Source organism: Oryzias latipes, chromosome 5 (assembly GCF_002234675.1).
Source record: "Oryzias latipes chromosome 5, ASM223467v1".
Taxonomy (NCBI): Eukaryota; Metazoa; Chordata; class Actinopteri; order Beloniformes; family Adrianichthyidae; genus Oryzias; species Oryzias latipes.
Genome location: NC_019863.2, coordinates 17,993,714 through 18,007,889, shown reverse-complemented (window position 1 = coordinate 18,007,889; position 14,176 = coordinate 17,993,714). Strand labels below are relative to the sequence as shown.

Genomic DNA, 14,176 nt, shown 5'->3' with positions numbered 1-14,176 from the left:
TCTAAACTTTTTTGTGAGTATTTTTAAGACTATAAGTTGCAGCAGGAAAAAACAAGCATAATAAAGAATTACTTTTTTTTAAATTTAATAAAAAAATAAAAGTTGCACTCGAGTATTAAGGCCAATCATAATAGTGGAACTAAGGGAACAACAACAGTCTGCATGCTTCTCTACCGTAACACATTAATGCTTATTTAGTTTCATGAAACATAGGAGGAATGTTGGAATATGAACAATTACTCAGATAATCATAGGATAAAGAACATGCTAACAAGTCAACTTAACTCTTTATCACTTCAAATCCTTAGATTTCATTGAATTCTTCATCTCGTGTTCCATCCCCCTTCCCAATTCTGCCAATCCCGGCGTAAGGCCAAGCTGTGCTTCTTCTTCTGCATTGCTGTCAGTAGCAAATACCGGTCCACACACCTACAACCTAGTGGCTGTTGCTATCACTAACAAGTGGCATCTGGTGGTTAAGTTGGGTGGTTAAATGTAGCACTGGCACACAGGAAATAAGGTTGGACTCCCAGGGGGTGCAATAAGCTTTATGACCCTTGGCACTACTGCCTAACTACGTAGCCACAGGGGGGCCTGAGCCTGGGTCCCCCTGTGCCGGTCCCCAGCCCAGATAAAATATAGGGGGTTGTGTCAGAATCTCTGCCAAACCACCTGAGCAAAACTGTGAAAACTGATTTACTGTGGCGACCCCTGAAGGGATATGCAGAAAGATCAACATGTAAGTCGCATGAGTTTGAGTCACGCCCCCATCCAAACTATGCAAAAAAGTGCCACTCATGCTACTCTGAAAAATACGCCATTTCAAACGGTTTAGACCCTTCGAACTTTTAATTAGGTTTTCTAGTTTCAACTCTGTTTAAGAAAAACTATTCTCCTAATCCAGGTTCTTTAAAGCTTTAGCTTTGAAATTTAAAAAATACAGATGAATCAAAGTTCACAAAACAAACGTCTTTTTAAAGATCTAACCCTTTAACTGTGAAGTTTCCAAAAACCAAGCCTGCAAAGGATTCATGTTAATCAAAGCTGCTGGCTCGTGGACTTTCACCTACATCTTTATCAGCTCCTTAATGTGATATTTGGATCTGCTCGCCAGTCGCTTCTTGTTCCCATTGGATGAAACTGATGAGTGCTTGAAAATCACCAGCTCATTAAATGTAATTTACTGACCTGTCAAGACTGAATTAGAGCCAAACTTACTCCCTCCAGTGCAGCTGGCTCACCTCACGGCCTAACAGCCGTGTTGGCGTTGGACCGACGTCATTCTGGATACGTGACCTCATTTATTGTGGAAAGGTAAATGTTCTTGTAAACAAAGACGACCATTAGAGTCTCTGGTTGCTTAGATTAGCTTCTGCTCTCCTGAAGATAATCCAGACTGCCATCAAACAGGTGAACAGGATGGTTTCATGTTGGTAATGAGATAACGGGATAAAACAGGCATGATGCATGCAAGTGTCTGCTGTCAGCGTTGCATTTGTGAAACATCGCAAACAGATGTCATCTGCAGTAGGTGCTACATACTCAAGTGTGACACGCACCCCGTCTTTGCACCATTAACAAGGCTCCCAGTGTCACCTCCAGCTCCCTGCTCCAGAAAAGCGACAGAGTGTGAAAATGAGCTAAATGGGCCGAGGTTAAGAGGTGAGGCTGCCGGTGCGAGTCCTAAAGAAGGGGAGGTGCTGAAAGCCTCCCTGTGCTGCGGCCTCACACTCACAGCAGCTGCTTTGTGGGCGTCATCTCCCAGCATGCCGCATCACAAAGAGGTCAGAATTAGACCGGTTATTGTTACTCAGAGAAGATGCTGCTGTGAAAAGCTGAACATCTTTGGCTTCTCGCAGATCTGAGAAGCCGCAGCGGACGCCGTCAATGAAATGGCGGGCGATTGTCACTTTGGCTGAGATCAAACGCCCAAAAATAGACGAGCCTTCGCAGACACCATGGATGTGGACAAATGGCCGTCTTACTGGAAAGTCCTAAAAAGCTCTGCAGAGGAGGAAAATGGCTACAACAGAGATGACTTGTGGGTAATTCTTCTTCAAACAAAACACAAGAACAGGAAAAAAGAAGTTATAGACAATGTTTATAATATTCTGTGCCAAAATCTCTACAGAGAAAGCTAATTAAACATTTGTTAGCAGACTTTAATATCATATCCAGCATCACAGCAATATGATCAGCATCATGTGAAAGAATAAAAGACACTAAAAATGATATAAAAAAATCAAATCAAAGAAATTAGAATGAATGAGGCTTTTGTGGAGTCCTACAGAGAGCGGCTGATAACATGTGCAACCTGTTGCATTTGGTTGTTTGTCTGGAACATTTCTTAAAAATTCGGTAAATCCTCTTCTTGGCTTGAATACATTCAGGAAGATTTTATTAACTCCCTAAAAATGAATAGTCCATAAGTGAAACGCCTCCTGAGCACAAACTGTTGGGAATTTTATCTTTGTACATTCAGAAAGTACAAAAAAAGGAAACATCTGAAATTAGATTAGCTTTTAAATTGAAAGGATGACAATATGTGTAAACCTTTTAAATCATTTTAGCAAGGTTTTCTGATTACTGACTTTATAAATAAAAAGTAGATTTCAATCAAATCGATGCATGGATTCATTGTGAAACGCGGAATCATTGATAAAAATGAAAGATATAATTGACGTGCTTTCTTTGTAAATAGTGGACTAAAAATGGGGGCAGATCAGGTATACATATCCATGCCATTTTATGAATCAAGAGGAAAAACAAGGATTCATTTCCACTTCACTGTAAACATTTTTACAACAGTAAGGGACGCTGTACAAAAGAAAGGCTTAAATACTGTTTGTAAGCTTTCAAACATGATTTTTTTCTCTGCTTGTCCCTTCATCTCCTTCATGTAGTTCAGCACTGAGGTTTTGTCTTTGACAGATGGAAGTTCACACACAAGTTCGACCCGATACAATCACTTGATAAAAGGACATTAGTACGTAATAAAAGAATACGCATCGGACATTCAAGAGGACACTTTATCACTGGTTTTTCTTTAACAAAAATAGACACGGCTTTTCCAGCCTTGAAATTCCTTCTCAGTAAATATATATAAAATTATGTCTCGTCTATTTACAATCTAGATTACGTCCTGGAGGATTAGAAAGACTCTGCTCCATCGCTGCTGGAGGTTGTGGTTAGTGCACTTTTAGTGTTATCACACACAGATGATCTAGCAGCGGGGTCTACAGGGTGGATTCTTCAGAGAGGGATCATTGATTTTTCCTTTTTTTTGTTCCTACTTTAGCCGCTCTTCAGCTCCAGAGCTGTCAGCAGACAGACAAGATGATTGTAGTTGCTGATTGTGTGCTGACATGTCAGCGCTGAGCCAGAGGTGTACGACCTGCAGCGCACCTGCCCTGACTGGAGCTTCAGAAGACGTGAAGAAAAGTCACTAAACGTTACTTTTAGTCAACCTCTGGCATTGTGAAGTACTGACTGTGTTACGCAGATCCGACTGACTTGATGCATTTGCTACAAATGTCCTCATCTCTGCAAGTATCTACAATCTAATGGTGAAAATAGCAAAAAAAAATTGTTTTAATTGAGAATTTTATCTCACAGCTGAAACTGAATCCAATCTGTTTAGAGCATTTGCTGCTACACATCACAAGAACCCCTGCTCTGGTGGTTCATGTGGCGTTTTGTTGACCAGCTTTAAAGCAAAATTTGATTCTAATCACTTCCCTTTATTTATTTTTTGTTTGCAGACTGTGCTCAGACAGCAATAGCTGATTTCCAGCGTGGGTCTTCCAGTTCTGGTAGAACGGATGCGCGGCAGTGTTTGTGACATTCTCAATTTCTCTACAAAGATGAGATTCCCCGTCCACGGTGGGTGTGTGGCGCTGCTTTCTCAAACAGACGACTGATCCCAAACCTGCAACACAAATACACAATAATGAGCCTGGAGGTGTTTTGAAAATACCAAAAAATGTCAGCGTGGAGCTAAATAAATGTTACGTACTGTAAGTCCAAGTTACCAAGTTATACCAAATATTATACTAAGCATAATATTATAAGAACTTTTAAATGACATGAAACCAAAGTGAAAAACTGAATTAATGAGAGTTTTTAATGTTTTTGTGGCAATTTTCTGATGATTGAGGAAAAAAATAAGAAAGTTAAGCTTTAAAATGGCAATTTTGAGTATTTCTTTCTTTCTTTTTTTATTAATCATTGTGAACCAGTTGTATTTGTGATGTTGAAATCACAATCATCAGGCCAAAAGCTCCCTGCTCTGCTCCATTCTGATGCATCCGCTTGCAGACAAATAGATCCATGAACGTCTTTGTTTTCCTCGTCCGAGTTCACATCTGGATCAAAACTGTACAGCTCAACAGCTCTGACATTACTCTTTATTTTTGTTGCACCGGTACTGTTAGATTGGGGGTGTGAGGGGCTATAAGGTAGCGGTAAAGCGTGTAAACAGATGGGTGATGGGAAAAGGGGGCGCCAACATTTCCACTCACAACTCAGACATGAATTTCTAATGAACTCCTGCTGCTCTGCAGAAACGGTCCTAGAAAACAACACAGGCTATTTTGATTTTGGCTAAACACGGCATAATCACATTCCAAAGGCCACTGAGAACTTTTAAAATAGATCAAAAGATGATCGGAGCAGACTTTAAACCTTTGCAGAAATTTGCCAGCTCATCGCTAAAATTGTAATCATTTCTTGAAATGTGAACCCGTGAAAGGGACATACTCATAAATGATGCCGTTTAGTTTTCACACACCCATTGGTATTTATTAGATGAACGTCAGAAATAAATGAATGCACTTCAGAGTTTTTTAACTAATTCAGCCTTTTAAAATCGTTTCACTCACAACAGGAGGAGGAATTGTGGGAAGAGTGCCACGAACATCAATAACAGATAAAGTTAGTCTATCGGATCAGATGATGCACTTTCATATCAAGTCTGCTCGTCTTCTCTCTCTGGTGGATTGTGATCAGATTTTTAAGAGATGAGTATTTATGAATTATTTTTCACTAAGTTTGCATCAGTAGCAACATTTCACATTTACTTTCATTTATCAAATGTGAGCGCAGAGCTTGGACAGTTTTATACATTGAACCAAATTAAATTTAAAACTGAGATTATGTAAAACAAACGAGTCCGTTTGGAAAACATTAACCGAAACCAAACTTTTCAGGGTTTTATTTAGGGAGAAAAAAAAATTAAAGCCCTTGAAGGTAAAGAAATGTGTATTCTGTGTAATTGTGTTTTTTTGTTAAGAGCAACTGAATGGAAAAGAACAGAAAGTTCATTAATTATTGAACAAAACTGCAGTTATCTTTATGTAATTGATTTATTTTAAGCTATTTAAAAAAAAACATGGGAAAAAGACAAGAAAAAATACACAGATATATCAAATCTACGAAACCAAAAACGGCCTGCCCTAGTTTATTTTTTCCATTCAGTTTTCTCGTGATAACGAGATAATGACGAATATACTGCAGCGCCGCTCTTTCCCACGCTGTGACGCCGAGACTTTACCCGTTTTAACTTTCTTTATTTTATGGTTTAAAACAAAGACAACTGAAGAAAAAACCCCAAAAGGTGTTTTTTGTCTATATTTTTATGTATTAGTGGATCTCCACTTCTCAAAGGCTTTAATTACATCTCATGCACCAGCCCCCCTCCCTTTATTTCCCTAAAACCCCCAACAACAGGTTGAATGACAGAACCCAGAGCAGACGATTGATTCATTTCATTGTGTTTGACAATCTCTGACAAACTGCTTTGTTTTGCTGTGGACTGTAGAAAAATGACAAAAGTATGTTGTATCAGACTGAGTTGGGCTGTTTGGGTCCGCTTATGTCCGGAGCTCAGTGAACGCACCACACAGAGACAGATTCTTCATAATCTTATCACGAGAAAATGGTCAAAAAACCAAAAAGTAGGGCAGGCCGTTTTGGCTTCTGCCCAAATATGTTTGAGATGTTCATTTATAAATTGATTAGAGAAAAGAAAACAATGCAATCTTCTTGACATTCTAATTATAAACTCACATATGAGAGGACACGAACAGAAAAGAGCGACTAACCTTGTTAACAGGGTTTATGGGTGTGCGCCCAGAACCAGTATGAAGTCTTTGACGCTCCTCAAACCGGCCAGGAGACCGCTCCCTCCGAACATCCATCATGCGGCCGGGGGATCGGTCCATGCGGGGGTCTCCCATTGCTCTGCCTGGGGAGCGCTCTAGCCGGGGATCCGCCATGGCCCTGCCGGGAGAACTGACGATGCGGCTCTCAAGCATCCTGCCCGGAGACTTCTCCCTTTCCAGGGGACGGCTGGGGGACTTGTCCCGCCGAAACTCCGTGCGGGCCTCTCTGTAACGGTGGGGCGTGCCGGGATCGCCGTGGACCAGAGGATTGGCTGCAAGCCTTTTGGAGATGTGCTCATTGTAGGAGGGAGGCCCCCGCTTGTTGGGACTGCATGAAGGAGCCGAGGCATAAAGAAGAGCATTTAGCGTAGAACAGTGTCTGTGGTCAAGGGCTTCACTGTGTGATGAAGAAGACGGACTCATCATCATCACAGTAACTTTAAGGTTGCGGCTTGTGATTTGAAAATGAGTGGACCCGTCAGTTCTGGCTCCCAAAATGAAAATTAAGTTTGTCTCCTTATAAAAATTAAAAACTTCAAATTGCAACAAAGCTCAGAAAAACAAAACTTTATTAAGGAGGTCATTTAAAAAATTGTGACTGAAATGAAAGGATTAAGATCTGTTACAGATAAAAAATGAACCCCTCTTCCTGTAAAGACAAACAAAATGTATAAGTTACTCCTATGTTTCAATCAGACTCCTAATATTCTGCCATATACCCCCCTGTGAATGCCAACCTCAAGCATCAGCCAAGCCCAGTGACAAGTTTGCTGTAGTGAAGGGAAAAGGAAAGAGTTCCTGAAAATTCCCGGACTCCTGGGATCCATCTATCTAATCCAAAAAAATCTGTTTTCATCCCTCTTTCTTTAGGTTTTTTGGGGATAATTCTTTATTTTCTCAACCGAGGGTGAAATCATAAAACTACCCTACAGAAAATGGATGAAATGCACGAGTCAGGAAATCTTGAGGAAAAATAATTTTTGATTGTTTTTAATGTTTGGTGCTACAGACAAAACAATAAATGAAACATTAAAGATGTGTTCTGAACGGATGACACCAAAAGAAAACCCATTAAGGAGAACAAAGAGGAAGGGAGCATTTTCTGTTTTCTGACCTGCGTCCAGATCCGTTCCGCTGCAGATCTCCTCCATCTTGGTTCTGGATCAGGTTGCCTTTGCAGCAAATGACTCGTAGTTTATTCTGGTAGGAAGAGGCCAGGTAGATCGCCCCAGAGGAGATGGCTGGGCCAAGATAGCGAGGGTTTGGGATGTCCAAATGTGCGTAAGAGTGCGGCCTAAGACAAGAGAAAAGTGGACATTTTGCTATTCAAAGCACAGAGCTTGAAGTGGATATTTGACAGGTTCTCTCCACCGCCAAAAAACAGGAAGATTGACTTACAGATAAACTGATAAAAAAAGACATTAAGACAGTCTTACCCAAGGGCTATGTGTCCCTGAATCTCAATGACATCCAGAGAGTTGAAGTAAGTCACAAACAGGTAGGGTTCTCTATACGCTGAAATACCCACAAACCGCTGAGTCAAGCATTTATATCAAGATGAGCAAAACGCAAAATGCTTTTAAGAGTTAAGAATATAAGAGTTAGTTTAGGAACGAACCAAACGATAGAGGAAGCCGACTCCACTTGATGTCCTCTGTTCTACTCCTGCGGCCGTATGCATCCACAAACACGCCAAACTCTGCAACAAACAAATGCTGTATGTCCTCAAAAGTTTCAACTGTAAAGAAACACTAGCTAAACAACTCCAGGTAAAAACGGAACGTCAACAAAACCTTATTAGAGAATTTCACTAAAATGGGATCCAAAGGGGATGGGATAGGGACAAAGTTTGCTTTTGCAGAAATCTAACCATGGAAACAGAGCAGGTACTCGTCCTTCTGCGGGGCCGTGGTGACCTGGATGATGGAGATGGGGAAGCTGTGGGAGGATGCAGCGAAGACGGCGGAGGCCAGGGTCACGTCGTTTTTATCCAGGAACTCTGAGGACAAGAGGATCGTTCAGGTGGGAGAACAGCATCGCCCTTTTTTGTCCAAAGAGGATCCGCTTGTCAAAATAAATTTGAAAATGGTAAAAACCGCCACCTTCTAGAGCGTACTGCTTCATCTCAATCTCATAGAACTTGTTGGTGCCGATGATGATGCTGTAGCCAGTGAAGTGAATACAGCTGCAAGGCTCAGAGGTCTCAATCTCCTGTAATTCAAACAACAGTCAGCAGCCCTCCCTCTTCACCATCATGACTCACTGAAGCAGAGCATCTGCAATGCTACAAAATGTCTCCATCTTGTAACTTATTAGGCATTAACCCTCGGGGCTGGCTCACCTTTCTGATGCAGAACTTGTTGAGGCTTTCATTGTGTCTCAAGATTGTAATCTTGTTTGGCATGGCAGCGCAGATACACAGCCCATTATCAATCTGTGAGGGGATGGGAGGCAAAGAGGATCAGAAACGTCTGCATTCCAGCAGCACACAGCTGCAGTGACTGTAAAAAGCTCCTAAGGTTCGACTCTATGGTAACCTGGGAGGGTTTGGTTTGACGAGGCATCAGCCTTACGGACCTTTCCGGAGGAGAAGAGGTGGCATCCCTTAACGGTCTCGAAGATGAAGGGGCTGAGGTCAGGCTGTGCTGGGAGATGAGACTGAGACAAGGACTGTTTCACCTTCTTGATCTCCACGAGACACAGAGCCCTCTCCTCCCCTGAAAGGCAGTTCAAACGTGCTGTAATTAATATGTTGTCTGACATAACATGCAGCGGTCCCCAACCCCAGGGCCAGACAGTTGATACAGAGTAGCAAAGAAAAAAAAACACGACCTACATTTCCCTTCTAATTTGATTTTGAAGGACGTTTAAATTCTGGAAAACTACTGGATTCTCCATCACATCCGTCTCATTCTTCACGTATGTTAAGTCATTTGGTTAAAACAAATCTACTATTTTCTTAAATCAGCTGCGCCGACACTAAATGAAAACCCCAAAGGTAGCCGAGTGAACCAAAAACAAACATGTTTGGACTTCATAATAAAAAATTATCTGGATTTAAGAAACAAAAACCAGGAGTCTTTACTCCAAATATGGATCTATTGTGACAGCTGTTCTCACACGCCATAATAATATATAATATTCAAAAACATCCGATTGTTGCTTCCATTTTGATAGTTATGGGTTCATGGAAAATCCAATTCATATTTTGATGGTTCCTACAAAAAGTTTAGTGTAGAAATAATCCAATCTAATCCAGCAGCAGATAATTTACAGAGGTTAAAGATAAACTTTACCCTCAAAAGTTAAAGGAAAAAAAAAAACCAAATATCAGTTGTTTGTGGCCTGAAAAAGGTTGGGGACGACTGTTATAGTGTACCTGAGTTTCAGTGAAAATGTATTTTGCTTTCTCAAGAAAGACATGATAAAAAGAGAAGCATCAGTAGCTGTGACTGCTGACCAGTGATCATCAGTAGCTTATCAAGCTCCTTCAGGATCTGGATCTGGAAGACTGAAGTCACTCCTGGGATGTGGGTCAGAGAGTTTTTGATGACATTGAGAGCGTACAGGCCCTCCTCAGAGCCAACCAGGACAAGCTGACAGAGGAGGAAATAAAAATTCACAAAACAAATCCAGCGTGTTCATGTAGATACAAATTGATGGTAATGCGGTCAGTGTCTGTATCTCACTACCTGATCAGTGAGAGGCAGAGTACAGTTGATGTCCAAACGGTCGTCACCCTCCAGTTTCAGAAGAGAATTGCCCAGAAGTTTCTGCCAAAAGGAAAGTAGGAGATTTATGTAACAAGGAAAGAAACTCAAGATTAGCAGCCCACTAACTTGAACGTTTTAGGCAAGACATTGTGAGATTAGTCTAAACAAGATAAAATATTTAAGGTCATAAGTGTTTTGAGCCTTGCCACTGATAGACGTGGAGAGAACATGTCTTAAAAGCTGCACTGAATTAAAGATAGCAGGAAGGAGTGAAGTCCATCAGTGGGACAGCAGAGAGTAATGCTGTGTGTGCAGGAGCAAGGATTACAGGCTGTAATCCCCGATGGACACAGACTCCAGCTGAATGTCAAAGTCTGTTCTTTAGTATTTGTAGCTTAAGTTCAGCTTTTATCACTGGATCCTGAAAAAAAAAAGGATTTTTAAAGGAACCTTCTCTCCAACATCTAAACCTGACAATATTAAATGAAAACCTTATAGCTATTTCCTTATGTTTTCAGTCTGTGGCGATGCTTATAAACATAGACATTTTTAACTTTCCATCATTGTGTAAAAGGAGGTTCATACATAGGAAAACTAATTAGCTGCAAGTTTGGGCAATACGTTCATCAAAACAATGCTTTAAATATAGATTTTGTGGACACACAGACAGCAACCATCAGCTAGTTTGCAAAGCTTTGCCTAATAAAATGTGAAGAATAGTTAATAGCTTACAAATGAGCAGTGATGCGTGTAAAAGAACAAAAAACAACATATGGGTGTAACATTTAAATTCAGCATGCCATGCTCTTTTTAAACATAAAGCTACATATTCAATATGTTGCAACCTACTTTAAAACATTTTAAAGTAGAGGGGAAACCCTAGACCTTAAAATGATTCTAATTTAACTAAGACGGATGACAAAATGTTTTCTTCTGAAACCGAAAAATAAAAAAGACAAAAACCAAGGATTTGACAGTCACACTGTGTGCGCAGGCTTCATAGAAAGTACACCCCCCATGTGGCTCTAAAGGCATCTGTTCATTAACACAACCTCTAAAGACCAACACTACAATCTCTACCATTCATTTTGCCCTTATTTGGGAACAGAGAGCACAGAAAATGTGTAAAAAACATTGACTGTATGAGAACTGGACCGGGTGACTCCTCCCCCCGACGTTCCAAACAGGAAGTATCCTGTGGCTTCTATTGAGAAATAAACAACTATTACTCAGTCAGTATTTAGTCAGAATAACTATTCTCGTTTAGATACCTTGTTTTTTAAAACAAGCTTTGAAAATGATAAACTGCCCAATCAGATGCCTCAACAAACGTTGGTTGCCTTACATTTGATTCTCCCAAATCAAGTGGTATAGGTGTGGACGTTCAACAAACTCACTCCTGATTGGCTAGAGTGGTTGCCATAGAAAAATCTACTCACTCCGAAAAGGCCAAATCCGCTCTTACAGACGTTGTCTGGCTAAATAAATAATTACCGGCATATGAAATTTGTAAATATGTTTAATGCTGTTTTTTATTTTTTATTGAAATAGTCAATAACCGGGGAAATTAAGTTGTTTATTCGCAGGCAAAGAGAATGCAAAGCTTAAAAAAAAACTCTGACTTTTCTCAGTCCTTAATTGAGATCTTTGGGAAGATAAAAAAGTCAAAAGAGTCAAAACGTGTGACAGAGAGCAGCAGGACGGTATTTCTGGACTGGAGTGAAAGTCTGTGCGGCTGTTTGCCTTCTAAAACTCCAGAACGTTGAGCCACAAAAACAGCATTTAAAGACAAACTGTTCTCTAAGGGCTTTTCAGACATGCCTTTCTGGAAAAGTTGGAAATGATTTTATACTTTTTGAAAGAGATAAATAAAACGGCAATGAAACATTTCAATGCACCAAGTGGAAAACACCAAAGTGTTACGTCTTTAACATCACAGACAGTGAGTGCGGTGTTGTTCATCTGATGCCGCATTCACTTCAGACTCGGTGGTGAATGTTACACTAACATGAGGCTGAGGGAGGGTGTACTTTGTTCTGAAGAACACATTACGTGTTGCATGTTATGCGTCACTGCAGGGAGTTCAGGCAGCGATTGACCCTTGCAGAAGCATGCATGACAGCATAGGACATCAAGTCAAGCGGGCAGCGGCCAGTTCTCATCCAGTGCTGCAATATTTGACCAAATAATCACTTTAAAAACATTTTTTTTCCAGTTGATGTAATTCAGTAACTGACAGTGTTGTAAGTACTGACAGCAGTGGGTTGACCTACACTAAAATGTCCTATGCAGTGCAGCATACAGTGCCTTGCATGCTCGGTGGAGTGGACAGAGCATTCATGCAGCTACTTACTGTACCTGAACCAGAGGAGACAGGTTCTTCTGTCTTTTACAAACACCTGCCTATATGATCCACAGATTCACATTCAATGGAGACGCACACACACGCAAACACAGTTTGATCGAGACAATGGCGTCAAGACAGGAGGTGAATGTTGAGAACATGCAAAGAGGGAAAGAAGAATGAGAGAAAAAGAGGTGAAGGCTGATGTTTAAAGAAAGCATCCAGTATACTATATTCCCACATGAATAAAACTAGCTTTGAATTGAACTACTGTTTGAAATGGACCTAATAACCAAGTCAGTGTAGGTCAGCAAACTTAGCTATTATTCCATTTTCAATACATTAATACTAAATTACATATCTATCACTATCAAGACTAAAAAGAAGGAAAAAATAGAAATACCAATGTATGAAATGACACTCACAGCATCCGCCTCCGCTTTGTCTCTAGATCCTCGACTCCCCGCCACAACGGACTCCAGCACTGCCACCCAGCGCTGCTTATCAGGGAAGCTGGGAGCCATGAAATAGAGAGACTGACCGGGCCAGCATGTGGTGTGTGGATGAGACTCCAGTTTTAAAACATAGGGGATGTCTGCGGGGAGAAACAACCAGACCATTCAATTAGTTCCTGTCAACAACTTAGAAGAAGCTTCAGAACTCTTTTGCTTCCAAAACTAGATTTAGAAATTTAGAAAATTTGTTACTAGTTTGCTGTATTTTGGGGAAACAAAAGTGGCTCAAAATCCACATTTGAACATCATTTTTCACCATGTAGATGTCTTGAAACACTGATGTTGAAAATGATCAACCAAAAAACTTCCTAGGGGCTAATACTCAAAATTGCTTCAATGTGTCACCTTTTTTCCCCCTGAATAAGTTAATAAATATATTTCAATACAAGTTAGTCTATTACTAAGAGTAAATTTATGCCCATTTGAAACGTTAATTGCCCCAAACTTTTATTAAATGTACACACTAGCTTATTTGTCAATTACATTTTCCTTTGTTTTGTGTTCAAGTTAAACATAAGCAGCTAAATTAGAAAAAAAAGAAAGAAAGAAATCAGATAATAAAAAGGGTTGCTGGATTTGATTTGACCTTGTGTTTGGGTTTAAAATGTGCTGATTTAGGTTCTAACTAACAAAAATGAGTTCAAAGCTGAAGGGAATGACATATCAAAGCCTCTTCTGCATGTTTTGCCTTTGATGGGGCTCTGATGGGTGCCATTTAATGTGCAAACTTTCATGGGATGGTTGGAGTCCCTCCCAGTCTCACAATATGTTTAGCCACAGGCCGAGCCGGTCCCGGTTCTGTACCTGACTTGGCAGTGTTGATGAGCTCAGAGGCGCCGACGGCTCCATGAACCGTCACATCTCCATCAGGCAAACACAGCTCAAACTCTTCCTCTGCATTGATGAAATCTACAGGAAAATTAAATTGTGTTTTGATTTATCCTAAACGGACAAAAGACTCAGAAGTGCACAAAAGAGACATCAGACATTGGGCATAACATATAATACCGACCTTCCCTGGGCTCAGAGTCATAGATGGACAGTTTGGTTCCATCAAGAACCACATATTTGCTTTCCCAGCCTTGCTGGCCGCGCTTGCTATTTCTGGACAAATGAACAAACAAATATATTAATGAGCAAATATAAATGTTAACATACCACCACTATGGCCCTGAAGTGGATAAAGTTACCTCGGCTGCTTCATCCAGCCCTCTAAGCGAACATGCCCACTGGCCTCTTTCACTTGTAGGGCAGGCGAGTTCGCCTTCTCACGACACAGCGCCTCTGAGAAGTGCGTGGCATACTCAGCCGGCAGACCGCAAGTCGCTGGCAGACACGGCGAGCATTTAGGGTGGCAAATGGTGTTGCACTCTATAAAAACAGAAAAAAAAGAAAAGAAAAAAAAGAGGGCAACATTGTTATTCATTATATTGTGTTTCTTTA

General features: G+C 40.7%; 1 protein-coding gene across 4 annotated transcripts in view; it reads right to left on the bottom strand.

Moving 5' to 3' along the window:
* Nucleotides 1-2,084: 2,084 nt before the first annotated feature.
* LOC101155268 (citron Rho-interacting kinase) overlaps nt 2,085-14,176 on the bottom strand; it is a 45,479-nt gene continuing 33,387 nt past the window's right edge. For 2 of the 4 annotated variants that reach the window (XM_011475155.3, XM_020703300.2), the window contains 16 exons: nt 13,924-14,104; nt 13,746-13,837; nt 13,538-13,642; nt 12,644-12,813; nt 12,233-12,277; nt 9,854-9,934; nt 9,622-9,757; nt 8,739-8,878; nt 8,503-8,595; nt 8,264-8,372; nt 8,032-8,160; nt 7,780-7,860; nt 7,598-7,676; nt 7,276-7,455; nt 6,102-6,489; nt 2,085-3,928 (listed from right to left, as the gene is read on the bottom strand). In XM_011475155.3, coding sequence (XP_011473457.1) covers nt 3,905-3,928; nt 6,102-6,489; nt 7,276-7,455; nt 7,598-7,676; nt 7,780-7,860; nt 8,032-8,160; nt 8,264-8,372; nt 8,503-8,595; nt 8,739-8,878; nt 9,622-9,757; nt 9,854-9,934; nt 12,233-12,277; nt 12,644-12,813; nt 13,538-13,642; nt 13,746-13,837; nt 13,924-14,104 — 2,033 coding nt within the window. In that variant the 3' untranslated portion in view covers nt 2,085-3,904. The remainder of the gene's footprint in view (nt 3,929-6,101; nt 6,490-7,275; nt 7,456-7,597; nt 7,677-7,779; nt 7,861-8,031; nt 8,161-8,263; nt 8,373-8,502; nt 8,596-8,738; nt 8,879-9,621; nt 9,758-9,853; nt 9,935-12,232; nt 12,278-12,643; nt 12,814-13,537; nt 13,643-13,745; nt 13,838-13,923; nt 14,105-14,176) is intronic. The other 2 variants (XM_011475158.3, XM_011475159.3) reach the window with 1 other exon arrangement.